Source organism: Halyomorpha halys, unplaced genomic scaffold (assembly GCF_000696795.3).
Source record: "Halyomorpha halys isolate HHAL.00 unplaced genomic scaffold, Hhal_1.1 Scaffold389.1, whole genome shotgun sequence".
NCBI classification, from domain to species: Eukaryota; Metazoa; Arthropoda; class Insecta; order Hemiptera; family Pentatomidae; genus Halyomorpha; species Halyomorpha halys.
Genome location: NW_027109532.1, coordinates 893,525 through 916,528, shown reverse-complemented (window position 1 = coordinate 916,528; position 23,004 = coordinate 893,525). Strand labels below are relative to the sequence as shown.

General features: G+C 30.1%; 1 protein-coding gene across 22 annotated transcripts in view; it reads right to left on the bottom strand.

Annotated features, from left to right (window-relative positions):
* PMCA (plasma membrane calcium-transporting ATPase 3) overlaps window positions 1-23,004 on the bottom strand; it is a 728,428-nt gene that overhangs the window by 57,373 nt on the left and 648,051 nt on the right. For 21 of the 22 annotated variants that reach the window (XR_010843530.1, XM_067047708.1, XM_067047713.1 and 18 more), the window contains 6 exons: window positions 7,808-7,985; window positions 7,063-7,254; window positions 6,453-6,676; window positions 5,960-6,095; window positions 4,482-4,616; window positions 3,729-3,764 (listed from right to left, as the gene is read on the bottom strand). Coding sequence is in view for 21 of the 22 variants with exons in the window: in XM_067047708.1 (XP_066903809.1) it covers window positions 3,729-3,764; window positions 4,482-4,616; window positions 5,960-6,095; window positions 6,453-6,676; window positions 7,063-7,254; window positions 7,808-7,964 (880 nt within the window). In the remaining variant the exon portion in view is untranslated. The remainder of the gene's footprint in view (window positions 1-3,728; window positions 3,765-4,481; window positions 4,617-5,959; window positions 6,096-6,452; window positions 6,677-7,062; window positions 7,255-7,807; window positions 7,986-23,004) is intronic. The other variant, XM_067047714.1, reaches the window with a different exon arrangement.

The following is a 23,004-nucleotide window of genomic DNA, read 5'->3' as shown; positions in this document are numbered from 1 at the left end:
TGTTTGATTTAACTATCTTAAAGTTTCCTCTTTCCATTTTAAGCTAATAATTCAAAAATGATATAGGACCGATGCTCCCTGGGGGTCTTAGTGGGCGGGTTTTTGATATATTTTTTTTCAAATTATTCATGTAAATTTACTCCTCAGCTAAGGTAAAATTTTCTAGAAACAGGCCCATCCTTCTAGTTTGGAACAAAAATGGCATTAATGGAATAAATTAAAGAACTTTTAAATTTTAAAAGACAAAGTGATATAATATAAGCAGTTCCCGGTTCACATTGCCCAGTTTTAAATCATCTCGGGATTATACCATTAATCAATTTCCACCAGGAATAGCTTTGTGTCAAAGTGAATTCAAAGTTACATCACTAGAAAAAAATTTTTTTTTAAACAAAGACATGAACAAAACAATTAGAACTTCTAAATTGATTTAATAAAGCTATAGAAAAGAAAATAGCTAAATGAAAAGGATATGAATTCAATAAGTCTGTAACAGAAATTCAATTAGTGATTTCCCAAAAACAATCACATCCAATATGAATAAACATTCCATGTATTTACTACAGAAATATGTCAAAGAATCTTTCTTTTTTTAATTAAATGTGAAATGTAAATTCAATTATATTCAGATAATATTTTATGATTTCTTCAATCAGTAAACCTATAAACACCTAAAACCACAGTATATTTAAATATGCAAATGAATACTTTTCAGCGAAATTACTTCAAATTATTGTTATAGCAGTTTTTATATTTACTATAATACTTTTATGAACTATTAATGAAAACTTAAGCAAAACTTTTTAGAGATACTGCTATTATTAAGTATTTTTTTAGAATATGTTTTCAACAGTAGCCCACAATCAACGCAAATTTAATTATTAATAAATATTTGTTTAATTTATAAATGAATAAGATCATTAGTTAACAGAGGATTGAGTTAACTATAATCAATTAAGTTCTTAATATTGATAAATAAGTAAATCATAACAATTATTGCAATAAAAATAAATTTATTGATTATAATCCCATTAAACTTCATATAAATGAACATTTTAATTTGGAATACTGGAGAGGAGCTGCATGGTAGAAAGAAAGCTTGGATGAGGAAGGTAGACAAACTTGAGTAAGTTCAATCGACAGTCCTGCCAATATTTCCAAAGAAAATTAAAGTTTAGGTACCTTTTCTATTACCCAATGAATACATATTTATTTATAATACAAATAAAACAATCTTGTGTTTTCAGTTTGTGAAATCTGTCAACCCACAAGGCTAAACATTTCATTGATATAACTTTTACTATATAATGTAACTTAGTACTGAATATCTCATGATTATTATCATTATATACTATGTGTTATTTTTTTGAGACTGTATATTGTGTATCACGGAAGAGGCATATTGTAAATAATTTTAGGTAAGCTTACATTTATCAAAATGTCACTCGGATGAGTTTCTATATTTTGTGAGAGAGAAACACAAGCTAAACGAGTTGAGCTTTCTGATTACATTGTTACCCATGATGAAACAGGTACTTCAGAATAATCTACATTTAAGATATAGTATTTTAAGTGGGATTTTTTGTCATTTATACTGTTCAAAGTAGCAGTATTAAATTCGCACAATGAAAAAAGCAACAGCATACATCAACTGCTGAATACATTTTTATTTGAGATATCTTGAAAGGACAACCAGACTTTTAATGTAGCAATGTAATAGGTTAGTGCAGATATCTATTATGTTGCCAATAATTTCTGACAACAGATTATATTAAGTATTGTTCAAATCTCATTTCTCCCACTTCCAGACTGTACCTGTTGATAGAGTTTTCCTTTCATGCTTTTGAGATCACCTGCCACCTCTTAAGTCGAAAGTTCACATGTGCCCTGTCTACACTCTCTTCCACTTCTTTAGTCTATATTGACCTATCTTATAATACAAATTAGCCCTCATAGAGTTCAAGAACACCTTTACGTCAGTTGTTCCTTCTAAAATTCTTCCCCTTTGTAGTTAGTTGCAGTACTCATATTTTGATCTCTCATTACCTCACACTATAGACTTAGAGTATAAGTGAAATAGACAGTTACCTGTCAATTAACCATTTCATTTAGTGATCAAACACTCTTGTTATTTTTTATCTAATAAAGGATTGAAATTAGCCTTAATAATTACCTTAGTGTGAGAAAGTTACATTTCGCTCTTGTTTATTGCTGAAAACTATTTTATTATCTACATATACAGAAATGTGTGTCTTATTCTGCTATGTATCTTTTTCATTTCTAACAATGTTATATTAAATGTATTCTTATTGCTTTTTCAAAGGTTAAATTGAATAGAATGAGCACACAATATTCTCTTTGCCTTAAATATTATTTTCTACCTTACTATTCTGATACTTCTCCTTTTATCAGTTCTAAGTATTTGGTATCTTTTATAAATAAGCTTGTTATAAAAGGCATATTGAACCCAAAGGTTCGATGCTAATACCACCCAAAATCGCAGATTTTATACATCCTTGTACTGAATTCAATCAAAACATAAATCTGCAAGATCAGCCTTAGTACAATATATTTATTAATATTTCAGTCCATCCCACAGATGTTTACTTGTTGGTTTAGCACAGATTAGCTTTCTAGGGATTTATCCATAAAGCCTGCTAACTGTACATTAACATTTCAAATTATGCATTCTAGCCCCAAATAAAATAAAACTTGTAAAATAAAATTTCCTTGTTTAAAACCCTAATTAATAGTTCTCAAAGTTCTCAGAATAAAAATTATCGATTTGGACACTACTAAAAGTTTTTAGCATTCAAATTCTTGCTAGATTAGAAAATTTCTTCAGTGTGCCCAGTTCTAGTAAAGTTTTATACAACTTTATGATAGTAAATAAAATCATAAACTTTTTTAAAATTGATGTAAGATTGGTGAAATCTATGTTTGTATTTTAATTCTTCTCTAATATCGGCTGGAGGAAAAATATTTGTGAATAGTTGATTAGTTCAGTCTGGTAGCAAATTATTAGTCCCAAATAATCTTCTCAACATATTCGGTCCTTAGATAAAGATAGAGTTAGCATAAACACTTTATAAGGACAAAGATAATCTCATTTTTACAGTTTGCTATAGAAAATCAGGTTATGCTACATTTAAAGCTAAATATACAATTTAAACATTCTAAATTTTCAAGTTTAAATCAATTAGACACGTAAATTATAAAAATTCAAAAAGATAACAATCTATTTTATTTTTGAATATTTATTATGCCATATAGTTTAATTATAAGTTCCATAGATTAGAATTATAAAGTATATTTTATCACTCCTCACAATTTTATCATAATTCAATTCCAGTTTAAAACATAATAATGATAGACGGGTTTTTCGTTGCCTATATAGTGATTTTTAATAAGTAAATATTTTGGCAGCCTATTACTCTTGATTGACAATGATGGAGGAAATTCATTGAGGGGACTCGAGATGCCTGAGGTCAACTAAACGAGTGAGTATATGTGTTAATTTATAATTTTGTTTTCTTCATGGATATATATCCTTTTTTTGGAAAATAATAAACGCATTCAAAGAATGAATAAACTGAATCATAAATTAAGGCTGTCTTTCAAAATCAAATGCACTATATGTGCATAATTACCTATCATCAAATTTAAATGTACAATTGCTACTCAATATGAAAGAAAATTAATAAAATAAAAACGATAAAATAAGTCACCTGATAAACTCTTCTTCTTGCGGTTCTTTTTAGCTTCTGAAGATATGGGGGGCATGCAAAAGGTAAATGCATTAGTAAAACATACAAATCACTGGAAAGAAGGAGGGGGCACACAAAAATCTAGTTATTCCATATACAACATTTTCAAGCAACTATTTGTGCCATATGTGGGTCATAACAGAGTTACACCACTGTACAATGCTTTTAATTAAAATATAAAATTCAATATTACACATGTAGGTATATAACACCAGAAAGGTAATTAAAAAAAGTCTAATTATAATACATTTAAGTAGGAATGTTATAATACTAAAAAGGATAAACACAAACAGTAGGATAAATGACTGAGAAAAAGAAAATTGGAATTGAACTAAACCAGTAAATGGGCAGAAATTCTGATAAATAAACAGGTGTTTAATGCTGTCAATTAAATTGACATTTGAAATAAAACAGATTTTTTAAAGAGTGTGAACTATGAGCTATGACACTAAAACATACAATAACAAAATAAATAAAAGAAAACTTATCTTCTAGGATACTAAATGATAGTCATAAAAATTAAAACATAAGTTGCTTGTGTCTGAAATTTGTATTTCATTTTTATTCTATTATTTAAAATTAAACATTGCTAATGATACTTTCTATACTAAGCCTACATGCAGGAATATATTTTCGAGCAAGAAACATTCATTAAAAATACCATTCAGTATTATATTAACAAAAATTATTTTTACTCTAAAAATAAATACTCACCTTTTCGTTTCTTTTTAATTTCTTGTTCCTGTTCATCTACAGCAGCTCCAAGAAGTGTAAAAATTATACCAGCTTGAGAATTGACACCGACAGCTGTAACAACCATTTTTCCACTTCCCTCCATAACATGAGTCCCTGAAATGATATTGTCATATAAAGAATCTAAATCTTAAAGGAAGTAAATCACATGATATAAATACAATATTATTGAAATTAACATTACCTCAACTCCTGAACAATCATAGAGCACATACCTATTAATAACTACAATATCCTTGACTTTTTCTTAACCAAACACAAATCATATTTTAAAAAATAAATTTAGAGCAGATCAATGTATTTTCATTTAAAATTTTAATTTTCATTTAAAAACACAACGGGGCTGTGAGAATAAAACATACCACGACAGGTAGGGGGATGTAGTTAAATTTGGGATATTGTAAAATTTGTACAATAAGGCCAGTTGTTGACCAAGAGGTAAGCTACCTTGGCTTAATGTAGTTCACTTATCTTCCTAAGGTAAGTTTTTATAGTTTACTATAAATCGACACAATAATTAATAAAAATTCCCAAAGCTAACTTAAATAAGTTGTAGATTGACAACCAGCCTAATGGACAAAAATAAGGTGTAATATTTAAAAAAGTAATTAAATAAGGCTTGTCCAGGCAAAAGGCAGAGTAAGGAATAAAATCAGGATTCTGTGATGGATGTCTAAATATTTGTGAAACATTGAAGACGATTAATATAGATGCCAGAAGAACCAAACACTCCTGTAAATATTTTACATCCAGTAAATTTCAGAATAGAAATTAAAACACAAAAGATTGGTTTATCAGTAAAGATATGTGACAAACCGACAAAACACAATATAATCTGTATTTCTAAATATCATTCTAGTTCAAGCCAGTCAGGTTCATGAAAAGAAATTATATACTCCTACTGTTATTCTACTTACCACTACAATATACCATAAGAAGATTAATCAACATTTCAGAATTTAGAAAATGTTTAGTCTACATATAGTCTGCTATTGATATGAAATAGTTTGCTTAATGATATATTAATGCCTATGATATATCTATGTCTGGAAGAGTGTGTTTTTTTTTCTAGCCTTTTGTTTTAGTTAACAAGTACTAATTAACAACCAAGCTACATTAGTACTTAAATTAAAAAAAAAATAGTGGTGTTTTGTCAAAATCATGGTTGAAACACTTCCAGTATAACGTTTCTTATTACTAATATTTTTACAAAAATTATTTAGTTATTTATTTTTTCCAACAACTTTTTGCATGATTTAAACTCTTTTCTCTTGGCAAAAGAATAAATATAAAAAAAAAGTTTTAAACCTTTAAAATAACCACTTTTACAAGAACATGTAAATAAGAAACTTTCCAAATGCCTAAAACCAAAACTATATATATATACATAAATATAACCAACAAAGATGTAATAAAATTATTGTTTAGTTATGAAATACCTGAAAGAACCATAGGATCGCTAGATTCACCCTTTTTCACATGATCGGACTCTCCTGTTAATGAGGATTCATCAACCTTTAGGTCATTACTTTGTATCAGAATTCCATCAGCTGGAAGAAGGTCACCATATTTTATCTGCAATAAATTTAGACTTAAAGAAATTTCAGTCAATCGATATATTTCATAAATTAATTTACACACTTTCTAGAACAAATAAAATGGTAGGTATGTCCAGTAATTAATTAACAAACATGGCACTGAAATTCAATAAAGTAAAAAATAACAGAATAAAGAGTGGAAAAGGACACAGCATGATCATGTAGAAATGATCATAATAGGTAGACAACTGAGATCACACAAGAGGAGAACTTTTCCATTTAGAATATTGTTTTCGAAAATTTGATATGTCTTGACTTAAAAATTCTCAAATAATTAATTTATTATAATACAATTTTTTAACATGTATGGTTTTAAACTTAGACAATTTATTACCTGACAAATATCTCCAACGACAATGTCTCCTACTGATATTTGCTTAACTTCTCCTTGTCTGATAACAGAAAACTTGTGTTCCCCTTCAATCCTGCTTTGTAAACCACGGAATTGCCTTTCTTTCGTATAATCATTAAAAGCAGTAACAAGTACAACAACAATAACTGATATTAAAATAGCAACTCCTTCTATCCAACCATGCTTTGCCTCATCTTCATCTAACACTGGAAGAAAATTAACTCAATATGAAAATTTTAATCTCATTATATGTAGTTTTAACAGAAAGGAAAACAAACAAAATATAAAATAAAAAAAAGGCAAAACTTATATTCCAGCAATAAATTGCATTAAAACACATTTTATCAAAATGAAGTTTATTTAAGCAGTTTTTATCTTTTTTATTACAGGATTTTTTCACTTTTTATTAAATGAAATTCCAAGAAAATTGGGTATTAGTCTTCACACAATACAAAAAACAAATTCTACACATAATCGTAAAATATTATATGTAGCAAGTTTTACTTTTGTGCTAAAAATTAATCTTATAAATACTTAATAATGCCCAATACAACCAGTTTTTTGTTATTTTAAAGGTTAATAACAGAATTACCTTGGTCGTCTGCAGGTTGATAAAGTGACAGTCCTAATGAAACAAGAGCGGCTATTTCTAGAATAATAAGCGTAATGTCTTGAAGAGCTTCCCATACTAACTGAAGAAATGTTTTGGGCGGTTTAGGGGGTATTGTATTTGAGCCAAAAGTCTCCCTTCTATGTTCAAGGTCAGGTTGACTTCCACTTAGACCTACACAAAGAAATAAACGGATTATTAAATCTGAATAAAACAAATGAAGTAAAATCGACCACGTACATGGACAGCCAAGGAGTTAAAATTAAAACATATTGATATAGGCTAGTAACAGATATAACTTATAACTTATAGTTCTGAAGGAGGAAAGATGATAAGTTTTGTGTTCTACTTGTTTCATAAAGGGTAATATCTAAAATTTTTGTATTCATGCATTTTGTCTACAGAAGAGAAAACAATTAAATCAATTACATATAGTATTTATGCCTAATTTACAAGCATATTTCATATAAATTCAAAGAAGAAACTTATAATTACAAAAATTTACTAATAGAAGCCTGATGCTAAATTAATAAAATAAAATTACAGAAAAAAAAGACAAATAATAAAATTGCATGTTATATACATAAAAGAGAAATACTGAAGCATGGGATTTAATTTATAAAGTAAATATTAACAGTAAACAAAAAATTTTATGAAGATTAGATCTATGGACAAGCAAATAACACTTCCCCCTAGTTTTAATAAAAATATCCAACTAATATATTACCTTCGCTAGGAGAGGTGTATAATTTTTTACATATTTCTTGAACACCACCAAACTCTTGTACTTTGACAACTCCCTCACGGCCACGGTGCTCCATGAGCTCACGCAGCTGTTTGAGGGAGATGCCATATTGTGCTGGCCGACCATCTATAGTTGCCATTTCGCAACCTTTCACCTTGGCCTAAAAACAAAGATTGATACCATATCTTATTGTTCAAGTACTATTACATTAATCGTTCTTCAAAAACTTAGAAAAAAAAAGTACAATACATTTATGAAGATTAGTTTCATATCAATACACATGGGCATAATATTTCTTTAGTTACACAATAAACTGACCTGTGGTTTCGTTAGCATCCATTCTCTGGATAAATAATAATAATATCAAACTGGTATAGAATTAGGTAAAATAAAATCAATTAATAATAACTAAATCACAAATGTTTTATGTAAGAGGAAGTTTTTAAAGAACCTATCTCTTAACCAATAAAGTAAACACCTACAACCAACAACCTAGTAATATGGGAACCAACTAACTTATAAAATATGGGAGACCTTGTATTTTAAGTCGAGAAGGGAAAATGAGATGCTTAGGTCATATAAATCACATAAATCAAGGGATGCTCCTAATACTGATAAGGGAAGGATGACTATTTGGAGAAAGGGAAATGATAAAGCAAACCTATACTGGACAGGCAGGAGGATGTTGAGGTTGACCTTAGAATCCTAGAAGTGGTTGGCTAGAGAAGAGCATCAGATAATTGTTCTGAATGGAGAAAAATGTCAAGGAGGTCAAAACCCTTCACGATCCAAACCTTTGCTTGTGTACTATTTTTCACAAGGGTTTAGGATATTTCTTGAGCTCTTTATTATTATTAAAAGTGTAATCAATGGATATGAATAAACTAACCAAGTAGTCTCCCTTTTGTCAAAACTTATATAGAAAGCGAATTCAGGATTTATTTTTTTAATATTGAGGAAACAGGATTTATTTATGAATAAACATACAAATACAGAAAAACATACAATAGCTTAAAGTTATATTAAGTATCTTAATCTAAACTTAATGACGTTAGAAAACATAAATCTTCTTTTCTCATATATCTAATATTATTAGATTATTTTGAAGGTTTGTTCAGTTTTTAAAATTCTAATCAATAGGGACAATTTTAATTTTCAAAGCAAACATTTATGTAGGTATATTGGGAGTACAGATATATCATTTAATGTAGTCATCTGAGTAACTTATGAATGGGTTTATTTTTTAAATGAATAATTAATGTCTCTTGATTACTCCAGAGCCAATTTCATTTGTTTTTCATACTGAAAAACACTGATAATTCTGGAAGTAATAGTTAAGAATGATAACAAAAGGTATTTGAAAAATTTATAACTGCTTTAAAAAAATATACAGAACAAATACATTATTGAAACAAAAATATAACATGGACATTAAAAATAATAAATGAATACCATTTCAGTCAATATCCGCAGAACCCAGGAATGCACTTCACGCACAATCATTTCACTATTTGGTTTTTCTAAACTTCAATAATGACACCAAGGCACTTATATAAAAAACACTGTGGCGTAGAAATATTAAAAATTCCAATGTTAATGATTTTATACACAACTCTGGATCATGTTTATTATAAATTATAAAATCAAATATGGTATTCCTGATGCTATCTACCAATTCAACTGTATACATACAAGTTTTATGGAGGTGCACAACCATTTTCACAAAAATACTAACAAAGCATGCCATTCGAATTGGAAACACACACAATAATCAAAGAGATTCTATTTAGAACTTAAATGAGTAAAATAAATAAATTTACAAATGGATAACTGACACATTATTACAAATGTTCATTAGCTGTAGAATAAAACAAAATAAATATAATATGTCATCATTAAAATTATATATATTGAATAAATATATCAGTGATTGTAAAAACAGAGGTGAGACATGGTACAGCAGGGGTTTTATAATCTTATTAAAAATAAAATAATAACCTTTCATATTCATTCTACTGCAGGATAGTATGCTTTTAAAAATAATCGAATTCATTTTTTTAAATAAGGAATAAGAGAAAAATAATATATATGATTCAAAATAATAACAAAAAAATATAATGAAATAACAAAGTAAAGGGGGTTAGTTTTTCAACTAAATGCAGTAACATTTACAAAATCTAATTCTTTAACTTTAATAAACATTCAATTTTTCAATCACTGCTTCTTTAGTTAAAACATAGTTCTCTTCAAGTGGGTATATACAAGATGTTAAATGGCATTAGGTTGTATTACAATAATTTTTCTTATTTTGAGAAAGACAGTTATTTGTCATAAAGAAGAATTAACACAAAATGCTACTGCAAAATGAAATATCCAAAACTATTATATTATTAATTAATAAAAGCACTTCATATCATTGTCTTAATTATTAATCTATTTGAACAAATGCGCAAGGTTATAAGCTCAAATAACAATAAACGTATTTTAATTTTAGTTCGATCATGTTCCGAAAATTTTCGAAACCGTAAAAGTTCAAATTTAATTTCAAGTATATTATAGAAAATATATATACACAATGTTGTTTGATAAAATTGATAACATCCCTGATTAATAACATGCTTAGAGCAAAGTGCTCAAGTGTACAATGATACTTGAAGATCTTTATTTAGTTAAATGGTAACGTAATAAGATGCCGTTGGTATTAATGTGTTGCAGCTTTCTAAGTAATCAAATTAGAGGGGTAGGAAAAATGTTTTAATCCAGTAATACAGTAATTTTCCATTTATTTCACTGAAAGTTTAATTATTAAAAAAATAATATATTTTATATTCTATCAATAAGTTTTTGTATTGTATTTGATATGAGTTTGGAAAATGGCTCTACACCTATCTAAACCATTATTACTTTGCTGTATACCATAGGCGGAGAGCGTAAGTCCTCCATTAAAAAAAAAAAAAAATAAATAAAATAAAATGTTTCACTGTATTTTATATTAGTAAACCCTCATATTTTGTGAGATGCTGTGGTAAGAGCTATGACTGTTGTCAGAATGAATAATGAATAATGATTAATGATTAATAATGAATTTCGACAAATGCTAACTTTGGACGAGGGAACATAAAGTATTAATCGACCGCACTACTCCAAGGTTCGCAGACTATCCACTACAAATATATCAATAAAACATTATATTTACCATGAAAATTTTCAAAATTTTATGAAAAACTATAAAAAAAAACATATATATACATATAAATCTGCACCACAACAACCCATGAAGGGTCAGTTCGTTTCCTTTGTATGGAAGTTACTAGTTCAACAATTGTGCAAGGTGATTTGATCCACCTCCAGATTTATTCCCACGTAAGGGTACCTACATTATGAGGCTGGGTGGAGGAGGGCTCCCGAACATACAAGTTTGACTCACGGTTACAGTAACAGAATTAATAATTATCTGTCAGAGCCGGATTCAAACCCGGGTCCCTTGGAGTTAGTAGCATAGAGCCTTACCACTGAGCCACCTCGCTCCCGTATATTTGTAAACATAAAACAGCCGTTGCAAGCTTATGGTAATAAATGTCCGATTTCTGTGTATTTAACTTCTTCCTTAAGGTAAGGGAAAAGGAGATGGGAAGGATAATATGTATGTATTTTTTTCGAAATCTAACGCATAATTTAAATTCTCTCTAGTTTTGAGCATATGGAATGTGCTCCTGCTGAAGAAAGATTCGTGGTTTAGATATTTCTGACACCCAAATTACTTTTTTTGTGTTAACCACAGAGTTTTTCAGACCAATACGCGTTCATTATTTTGTAGGATTTAATAATTTTATCAAAAGTATTATGATATTCATCATTGTTTTTAACCCACATTAAGTAAAAAATTTAGAGAGTTGAAAAAATAACTGTTTTATTGATATTATTATAATGTTTATAGATTTTAGTGAATGAAAACTGCTGACTTCCACTCGCTATGCTCGTGGAAGTAATGTTAACTACAAAGTATGCTCTTGCTGTTTAAGGACAAATAGATAACGGTTGGCAGGAATAGCTTAGCGAAAACAAACGTACATTAAAACTAAAGTGAACGAATCATCTTGTAAAAATAGTTCTAATTAATAAAACAAAATAAATCACATAGTTTCTACCCATAAAAATTGATAACTATCACAATATCAACCATAAATGTATTTTGTAAACAAACATGAGGAACAGTTTTAGAGCCAATAACATTGTCATGGTAATACTTTTCTACCATTGTTATAATAATCGGTACAATGTTTTGTAATAAATAATCACACTTGCTATTTATTTATGCTCTCCTAACTGGATATATGGATTACTATTATTGGTAATCCATACTTATAGCCTTTTGCCATAGAAACCTCCGTCGATCATTCTTCTAGACTATCGGCTAAGCACCCCGAAATAACAGTTTTAGCATAACCTATAACCCCACCACTTTCAAGAGGTCAAGATCAGGAAATTGAAACTTTCTGAGAGTGAGAGACTTCTCAATTCAAATCAAACAAGGGGGAATTACACAAAGATGCATTCTTGGCTAATATTGATAATAAACCTTTTAGCAAACGCAACCTCTAGAAAGAAAGTAGGTTAAAAAACATGGAAATAAACATTTGTAGAACGAAAATTAAGAGGATCGGAAGGAAAGAAGAATGAGTTTAATGATCCATAGGATCGCAAGAAATTCGCGCAGTTAAAGCACTTTAAAGTACCTAGGGTCACAGGCACTGTGTGGATGAGAATATCAAAGGGAGAAAAAATTCAGCAGGAAGGTGGTTAGAATCGTTCAAGACAGAATTCCCAGGGTACAGGTAGTCTCCAAGTGCACTAAAATAATAGTTCACAAGAATACATTCCTCTTTATCAAACATGCCAATTCCAGGCTATGGACCTGTGTTATTTAAGTAGAGTTACGGCCAAAACAAAAAAAATATATGAATATCATAACTAGAACCAACCTGGATGTGAGGTCTGTTCAAGAAGATGGGCTAGTGTTTGGACAAGTTTCAAAATTGTTAGGCAAGGCCACATATGAAATTAAAAAAATAGGAAGGAGACTGAAGGAAAGACCTGGGAGAAGACCTTCAGGATGAGTAGTGTAGATTAGAGGAAGAGAAAACAGCTAACTCTGGAAAGGGGTTCTTGGAAGACGGGCTTACATTGCGGCGCGGTAAAGAGAAAGGACTAAGAAGAAGAATATGATATATGAGGATGATGCTCTTCAACATTCATTAATAAATCTAAACAATTTGCAAAAAAAAAATTATATCCACAACGTTCTTGACAATTTAGTGAAAAACACAATAAAGGGATATCAGTCTTACGAATCAAAAACCTAAGAAACATGAAGTCAACAACACAATATTTTAGGCTGCTCTAATGTTCCCGGGCCTTGTTTACCCTCTCCAGACTGCTCCCCTTACAAAGATACGTCCTGCGGTATTGGAGGGCATTGATACCAATATCCGCAGGAGTATCAGGGCTCCCGGCTAACACCTCGTCGGCGATGCTGTACGCACCCAGGAGATATCGAGGAGTGGGTCTGATCCGCTGTCAATGGGAAGCTCCACTACAGCATTGGTCCATTGCCCAGCGACTGTCGAATGTTCCGGATGCCCTATTCCAGTTTATATTCAGTTACGAAACCGAAATCGCGGCATGTGCTGATAGACTTGGGGTGGATAGGGGCAAAGTGTGAGAGCTCTACGACAGTCGTTACGTGAGAAGGCTTTCGAAGAATGGGCCAGTTACAGATGGCAGGGTATCGGTGTTCACCATTTCAAAGAGACCTCGAAAGCAAATAGATATGTATGTGACAAGCAGGTACACTCGGGGTCAGAGTGGGCGAACGCCCTGAAAATTAATATCAGCTACGCACCCCTGCGTGGAGTCCCAGGAGCCAGTGGACAGCAAGGAGAAGTTGGGTCCCTCTGTCGCAAATGCGGCAGAGAGTCTGAAACACCAGCTCATGTGCTGGGAATATGCCCCAACAACTCCCTCCTTATAACACGCCGGCACCACAGGGTCAAAGAAGAATTGATGAAGTTCCTTGAAAGAAAAGACTTCACCTGCTTCGAGGAGGTCTATTGTATTGACACCGACGGATCCGTAAGATATGCCGATATTGTCGCGTTTACAAAAGTCGGAGACACGGCTCTTGTCTTGGATCCGACGGTAAGATTTGAAAGTAATTACCTCAACAGGAAGGTGTTGTGGAAAGGGAAAAAAAGAAAATATATGAAAAATGCGTCCCTTTCCTTAAGAAAAAATTCCGTGAGACCTTCGGAGAGAGAGAGTTCACCGCGAGAGGCCTCTGGTTTGGATCTCGCGGAACAATACCAGATAGAACAAGGAGCTTCTTAGAAGGCTTAGGTGTTAGCATCGGGGATATTGCGATCTAGGCGGAAAATATTATTTTGGACTCCCTGGGGATCATACACCATCACCTGCATGGGAATTAGCTCGGAGATTATTCTTTATTTATTTTAATTTGTTGACCTCTCTATTTGTGTGTTTTAACGTATTTATTCATTAAATTATTTTATTTTATTAGTACTAATTTTTTTTAAAACTTATTTATCCATTCAAGTGTTTCCTGTAACCGAATTTTTATTATATTTTCCTTTGAATCTATGTGTTAGTCTTATTCTCATAAAATGTATCTATTCGTTTTTTTTTGGTAAACTGATCTACTGCTGTGACTATGAATGATGGTCTGATCTCACATTGCCGTCTAATATTGACTTTGTTTAGCGGGTCACTGAAGAGGATCGCGGAGGGTGAATTCCGGAGAGCGAATTTGTTGATCGGGTGAATTAAAAAATTGTGAAATAGTGAAATCGGAGGAGCGGAAATGAGAAAGAAAAAAAAAGAATGAATTGAAACATTTGCATTTGATGTATGGACCGAAATTGATTGTAAAAGGAAACTGTACGGGAAAAAAATTGTTTATTATATCTTATTATTATATCTCTTTATATCTTATTATACAATGTATGTGTAATTTATATATGTCCGATTACGGATTGATAAGTATGCTGTGTGAGAGAGCAACCTGATGTATTTAGGCAGCATAGATGAATAAAGTATTTCTCTCTCTCTCTGCAAAAGTAAGCGACAATAAGCTCATTGGTTCTGTAAAATGCAGTCTGGAGGATATTGCCTCTGAGTTTGAAGTAAAACTATGTTTTCATAATGAGATTACGAATGCGACAGGAGTCTTACTGATCCCGTTAGTGTTCGATATTGCACTTCTCATATAACCAGGGGAATAAGATGTGGGCTATATAACAATAATAACTATACATAGTATTAAAAAAGGAAAAAACAGAGTTTTTCAAAATAGGGTCGTCAGATTATTATAACGTTGATTGTAATGTTTCACTACAATATAACCATAAAGTGGAGAGAACAACCGTGCACAGTATAAAAAATTAAGAAATGGACACCATTTATATATTGTGTTAACTATTTTGAATAGAATACCAGTCGTATAACATTTTGGTTTTAAGTCAATAGCAACGCTGAATTTTTGCCAAGATTCTATTTTCAGGTCCATTCCCGCCCTTTGCTTGTGGCATCGATTGTTTCTTAGCGGCAATACCTCCATTTCAAGATCGAATTAGACTTAAAAGTGAGTTACTTTGCACCAGATTGAAAAATTTTTGTGAGATATTTGGCATTTTTGACCCACTTACAGCAGTCAGAAAAGTCTGAAATTCATATCTCACCTTCCTTGGGGTACCATTGGAAGAATAAAAAAACAATAAATATTCCAAAAATATTTTTTGTGGCAAATAATCAGGACGCAGTCTTTTTAAAATTATTTTTATTTGATATGATGACGTTTCAAACATGTGGGTAAGTTATCAATAGGGCTAAAGCTGGAACAAAAATTACAAGAGATACGGTTTATAAAAATTATAGGTAAAATTGGTGATGTAAATTAAATAAAAATAGTGATAGATATAAAAATAATAAAATATAGAAGATAATAATTTAAGAGAAATACAAATAGTGGTATGAGCGATAAAAACCTACATAATAATGAGTGATGCAAGAAAATGTCAGATAAAGTTAGTCTATAGTGACAATAATATTAAATAACACATAAAAATAATCATTGTTAAATGGTGCTAAGTTCGGTATGGGTGCATAAATCTTTGCGATAAGGATAGAAAGAAAAGTAAAAATTAACCAAAACTAAAACATGTGACACAAAACATTAAAAGTTGTTCTCAATCTCTATATAAATACTGGTTACGAAATAAGGTTTTATAAATCTAACTGTTACTTAGACAAGTTGCATAAAAAACTTTTACAGTAATATTAATAAATATAACTGGATATGAGTATAAATAATGTCACAGTATAACAACGTTGAATGGTTTTCCATGATGATGTAATGAAGAAACAATTATAATTTGATGAGGGGGAGGATGTTCGAATATGGTTAAGGGATATGGCTAGTTCCAGTAATTTTGAAGCGAACAGATTTTTGGTTTTAATGATATATTTGTGTTGACAGATACGTGTTTTTAAGTATTTTTTGGTTTTACTTATATAACATAAATTATAATGGGAGAGGGGGGGGGGGGTTGAACACGGAATACGGTAAAGTGTATAGGATTGGTGTATTGGTGTAGGAGTCATAGAACATCTTTGGATTTACTAGAGAAGTTTAAGTTTATTATTATTATTTTAAAATGAGGCGTATATTAGAGAAACTGGAGGTAAATGAGAGGGATATATGGAATCGTTTTGTAGTAGTAAATAATGGATAAAGGATGAGAAGTCCTTGTAGGAGGCTGGTTTAAGGCTTTTTTTAAAAAAAAATGTTTATCAGTTTTTTTGTAAGGGAAACTGGGAAATCATGAAAATTTAGGATTTATTATGAAATAAATAAACACAATAAACATACAACAGTCTACATTATCCATCAACGAAAAAGCCACTGGTTTACACTATTTCAATATATATGTATTTATTTATTATTTTCAAAAAGTATAGCAAATTTTATAGATACATAGGGAGAATTCACATCACTTTGGGAGGAAAAAGAAAATGTTAAAAGCATAAAATTATTTTGTAAATGAACTTTGCAACCACCAATCAGAAGGTACGCATTCACACTCAGTCCTTTCGCGCCTTTTACTGCCACTGGAGAGACATACTCAGCGTTAGGATACTTTAGTGAAGCAAAATAACCCACTTCTAATATAGCAGATATAGCTTTTACATAAAATCGCATGGTTAATGGTGATTTTAATACACAAAGACTCAAGAGTTCTCTGTAACCAACTTTGTCTAAATAATTCTAGATATAGGAATGTATTTTCAAGATCATTATTAGTTAATTCCGCTTATGGAAGGACAACTGACATCAAGTTTTGATGTCCCGGTTAAAGAAATAAATACATTTTAACTGAACTGAAACAGAGGCTATCTGCTTTATTTTCAACTTCATCTATTAAATTACATCTGTCAAAATAAGAAGTGACATTGAGAGGTTGCTTGGTACAATACCCTATATAGCAATAGCACGAGGAACTAAATTCATTATTTGGAATAAAAACTTTGGATGATATCTGAACGATTTGACAAAGTAATATCGCGAATAGACAAGAGAGTTGTGACAAAAATAAGGGAATGACGTCATATAGAACCCTTTAACAGCAACTCTTACGCCAGTGGTTCTCAAACTTTTCTGTCTGAAGGCACACTGAAATTATTAAAAAAAAAAAAAATTGATGCATCCGTTATTATAATTCTTCCTCAAGCGAAAAAAACAAACGATATAAGTAAATAAAGTCGATTTCCGTAGTCAATAAAGTAGAACATAGCCCTCGCAAAAAATTAAAATTTTTCTTATGAGGTTATAAGTGAGTTTCGATGACCAAAATTTACATTAAATTAGTTTATATCAAGTTAGAAAATTATGTAAATTTTTAGAGATGTACATCGAGCCAGTTTTAAGTAAGTATGTGTATGTGTATATATATTTCTTTTGACATAACACAAATGAATTATTTAAGTAAATAAGTTTTTAAGGTAAATTTAAGTCGTATGTATAAATTTTATTTTTTTTTAAATCAACCTCCAGCAGACGGTATTTCCTTCGTGTTTTTTACTGTTTTGATACTTATAGTATTTATATTAAAAAATAAAATAAAAGTAGTTGCTATTATGTAAATAAAGTAGATACATAAATGAAATAGTATTGTAATAAAAAAACAACTTTTGAATTATTTCAATTATTTACTTAATTAAACTAAATGCTTTATTTTTTATTTATCCCACTCCGTTGTACAAAAACTATAAAATTCATGGACGTTAGTGTGGGGTGTGTTAGATCTTTTTATCAAAGTTTGATATTTACAGCCAAGTTAAAGCTAATTTTCAAAAAAAAAAAAGAAGATCTTTCTGTTAAATAAAATGAAATTAAAGTTTTTCAAATTTTTATTCAAACTTTTAAGCAGGTTAAAAGGTAATTTTTTCGATGAAAGTGTTAAATAAATCTAATTTAGGAACATATGTTTACTGGCAGGCTTTACTCAGCCACAGTAAGTCGACTTGAAAATTAAATAGCATGCAAAAAAAAAAGTATAATTATAAAAAAAATTAATTAATTATTAAAGTTTAGTAATGATCATATTATCATTAGTAAGAAAAATTTATATGAAAATACTAAAAAAAATCACGTTGAATTCTATGATGAAATTTAATTCTGTGGCTTCACTTGTGAGGAGAATGGAGGGAGGAAAAAACCTCCCCCAGCAGTCACCCCTATCTAGATATATACAAAAAACAATTAATCAGATCTCTGAGATCTAGCGCGACCGACGGAGTATTATTTTAATTATTCTCAACCGGAATGACTTTGCCAGTAGTAGAAATTACCCAGCTTTGGAATAAAATTCGAAAAGGGTTAGACAAGTTATGTGTTTTGTCGCCTTCCAATGTATAACCTTAGCATAACTGTATTTTGGGGCTCTCGGAATATCGTATAATTCGAAAAAAGCAAATTTATTTATCAAAATTTTCATTAAGCGATTTTTAGAGGTGCAGCCTTCCTGTCCAATATATAAGTGAATTAGAGAGAAATGCTTTATTCAGCCATGCTGCCCAAATACATTGGGTTACTACATTACACACCAAACTAATCAATCCATGATCGGACATATATACAATACTTATATTTACATGGTAAATTTTTTTTTCCCGACCTTTTCCTTTTACAATCAGTACTCGTTTACACAATAAATACAAATATTTTAATTTTTTTTTTTCTATTTAACAATTTTCATTACATTTGAGAATTTCATTTAATTTAATTGACAATTTTATTCTCCCTTTATGACTCCCTCACATCTCCTCTCTCCAGTGATCCGCTACCCACGTTCGACCCGTCAAACAAATTAAACGAATTTAGCATTAGATAGCAATGTAAAATCTATTAAGACATAATAGTCACAGCAGTTGATCAGTTAACAAAAAAACAAATAAATAGATACATTAAAAAAAAAAACTAATAAAAAGATTTTTAAAAAAAACCAAAAGCTGGTCAAAACAAATACTTAGATGAATAAATAAGTTAAAAGAAATAATTTAATGAATAAATAAGTTAAGGGAATAAATAAGTTATAAAACAAATTGAAAGGACTAAAAACTAAAATAAAACAATAATAAATAACAATAAAAATTAATAAACTTTATTGAGATTTATATTGAGGACTGATTATAGGTTGTTTTTTTTCTGTTCGATTTATTTAATTCCATAAAGAGAAAATCACCTCGTATTTTACCATACAATGGATGTCTTTATCCAAATAGTTTCTATGCTGTGAAATCTTCTTTAAATTACAATAATTGGAAAAGAATTGGAGTGCGTTCTATGGGGGTGAGTAATTTAATCCTTAAATGACTGAACACAAAACGGTCAAGGAAGAGGAAAACAGTTGGCCTAATATTTTCCCTGACCCGCCTGGGGAACCAGCCAAAATCGCGTTGCACCTCACAAGTCAAATAAATTCCTAAACGTTTGTAACAAAAATTTAGAGTCCCTGGAATTTTTGATGAGACGATCGTAAAATGCGCAAAAATTGTATCCTAAGTAGGTAACTCGCCTTTTTGAAGGAAATAATTCGAGTTTATGAGTCTTTTCAAAGATTTTCTTTAAACATACCCTTTAAAGGAAGTAAATTTTGTCTGCTTTCTCTTCAATACTGGTCCTTCCGAAGTCATCCTATGAAGGTGACCTTTTTTATTTTTGGTTATTAGGGATGTTCATTTAAAAGAAAAATACAAGAAAAGTAATTCACAATGCAGGAAAATTGATTGTAAACTTTAAAAATGGGCAGTCAATCCAGTTCAAAATTTCTAAGCTCATTTGTAGCGTATTTGCAGCACCAACTATAAGGACCTCTTACGCTTTGCTAAAGGAAAGATAGGTGCCTTAAGCTAGTTTTAAGTTTTCCTAGAGGATATAATACAGAGAGTATTTGTAGCACACATTCCCGAATTTTCGCACGTTGGTATTCCGATAAATAAATGGTAAGAAATAATTTTGATAACTTTCCCCTTTCCGGGAACAATAGAGTAAAAATCCCGAAAAATATCAATTAATACTTCACGAGTTCTATTTAAAAAAATAAAACATAAAAATAAATCACAATTAATCAATTGGAGTCATTGGAGACTTGCTTTTTCCGGATTGAGGGGTGTTCAAATTTTATTCAGTGGGGGGAGGGGAAGAGATTTTATTATGGGATCGCTTAGAGAATCGAGGTTTTAAATTTATCACAAAAAGATCTTGTAAATGACCAAACATGTTCTCAAAACCACGAATGAAATAATCATACGAAACGTAAAATAATTTTTACGAAAATTAAAATAATTGGCATAAATAAATATTTTTTTGTTTATTTATGTTGTTCCTTGCTGACCGCACCCCCCGACCATCTTCTCCAATCAATTAACATATTAATTTCATGCTATAAGTTAATAAAATTGTATTTTGAGGGGCCGCCAAAATTTTACTGCTTAAGGTCCTAATTTATTTTGATCTATCCTAATTTTATGGTGATTCAAAGAACCTGCTTTTTGTGTGATACAAACAGTGGTGATATGTTCGGAAAAAATATGTATGCGAGTAAGAATGTAAATCCAACAAACAAATTATTTGCACCATTCAATAAATTTTATTAATCTAAAGATTTTTTTTTTATTTACTGATTATACTATCTCTTATCCGAAGTAGCTCACGCCTCATTATTCTGGATACAGCAGGTTCTGCAAAGTCACGTGGAAATTGGAGGAACTAACAGACCAATCGAGTTGCCAAGATAAGCAGTCGAGCTTGACATTATCTTCCCTAAGAATAATATACTAGAATTAGTATTTAAATTTTTAAATACGCATAATATATTATCACAAATTTGATTACAAATATCCAAAAAAAAAAAAAAAAATTATAGCCCTGTCATGGAGATAAATATTTCAGCAGTGGAAAGGTTACAGCTTACATGACTTCTCATCGTCCAGTGTATCTTTAGTACTCTTGTAAAGTAAAAACGGTTGAATGACAAATAAAGCTAAGAATCATCCCAACAAGATAAATAAATAAAATAGATATAAAGAATTATTAAAAAAGTCAGAAGAAGAGTTCTTCATCACAGCCGTCTAACAAGGATATAAAACACATTGAATATACTTTTGATATAAGGGAAGGTGATGCAGAGCATGTAATGAGAAAAACATATTTTAAAGGAAATGTATGAGAAATAAGGGAGGAGCATGAACAAGATTCGATAATGGTTCCCCTACTGCAAGATTTATGGAAGGAAAATTTAATCACGAAAAACAATTTATGACTCCCAGGTCCTTGCTAACTATAAAATTCCAGTAAAACGTTTCACCCAATGATTGTAATCAGTTTCTTGAAGGATTCTTTTAAGGAATAAATATTGGAACCAGAATAAAAGAAATTGTTATTATTTGTTTACGAAACAGCCAATTGTATCGTGAAATATAAGTGGAGTCGATAGATGATCTCATCAAAAAACGATTTACAAAATTCCACTCTAATCTACAAACAGTTAGAGGAGCAGTGGCATAAAACTTAAGTAATCTCGAAGACTGAAGCCCAGCCTGATCCAAGACCTGTTATTAATCCTTTATTTATTTATATTATTATGATTAAGTTACTATGTTTTTTTTTATCCAATTATTTTCTCAGTACAAGTAATTTTTTTTTTATTAATGCTATAAATATCATTTATTTTAAATAAAAGATGGTCAGGGTTGTGGTCAAAAATAGAACCAATAGTTATAAACTATTTGTTCTTTTTTTATAAGATAAGTTATATTATAATTCTTATTTTATAAGTTAAGTTATAAAGAACAATTAGTTTAAGTTATAAACTATTTCTTCTTTTTTTGACCCCAACCCTGACCATCTTCTTTTATTTAAATTTTTACGGTCAACTATATATCCATATATATAATCATTTATTTTAGTTTATTATTTTCTCTGAATTATCTTTTTTTTATAATTGATCTTTATTATTTATAATTATCATAGTACATCGTTATAGCATTGTGAATAGTTAGGGACGTCTTTTACACGAGACTATAACCTCCTCTCTCTCACCACAATTATCAAATGTTAAATAACACTAAGAAAGAGATACAATAACCAAGTTAGGCCAATAGTTTGTATATAAGCAGAAATCAGTTTCTATAAATATAGTAGAAACGAATCGGAATACGTGAGCACATAATGTGGACAGGGCAATTCCCGATAGCACGAAATTCTTCATAAAAGCAGTAAATAAAAAATATTTAATGCTAATGACATTAATTAAAATAAACTTCAAAAACATTGTTTCTTCTAAAAACGATTAAAACTCCCTTCCATTAACGGACATAACACTATTTCTTGCTTTGTTTATCATGCAAAACCACAACAAAATTTCATTCCAAATTTTCAAAATAACGGCTAGCCTATTGGCACTCAAGTGTCCAACAAACGCATATGACTCACTTTTTATAATAAGTATTTTACATACTTCCAAATGAATATAAATTATATCTTTTTCTAATGTATATAAGCGTATATTTAAATACATTACTAAGAATATTCAAATCAAATTAAA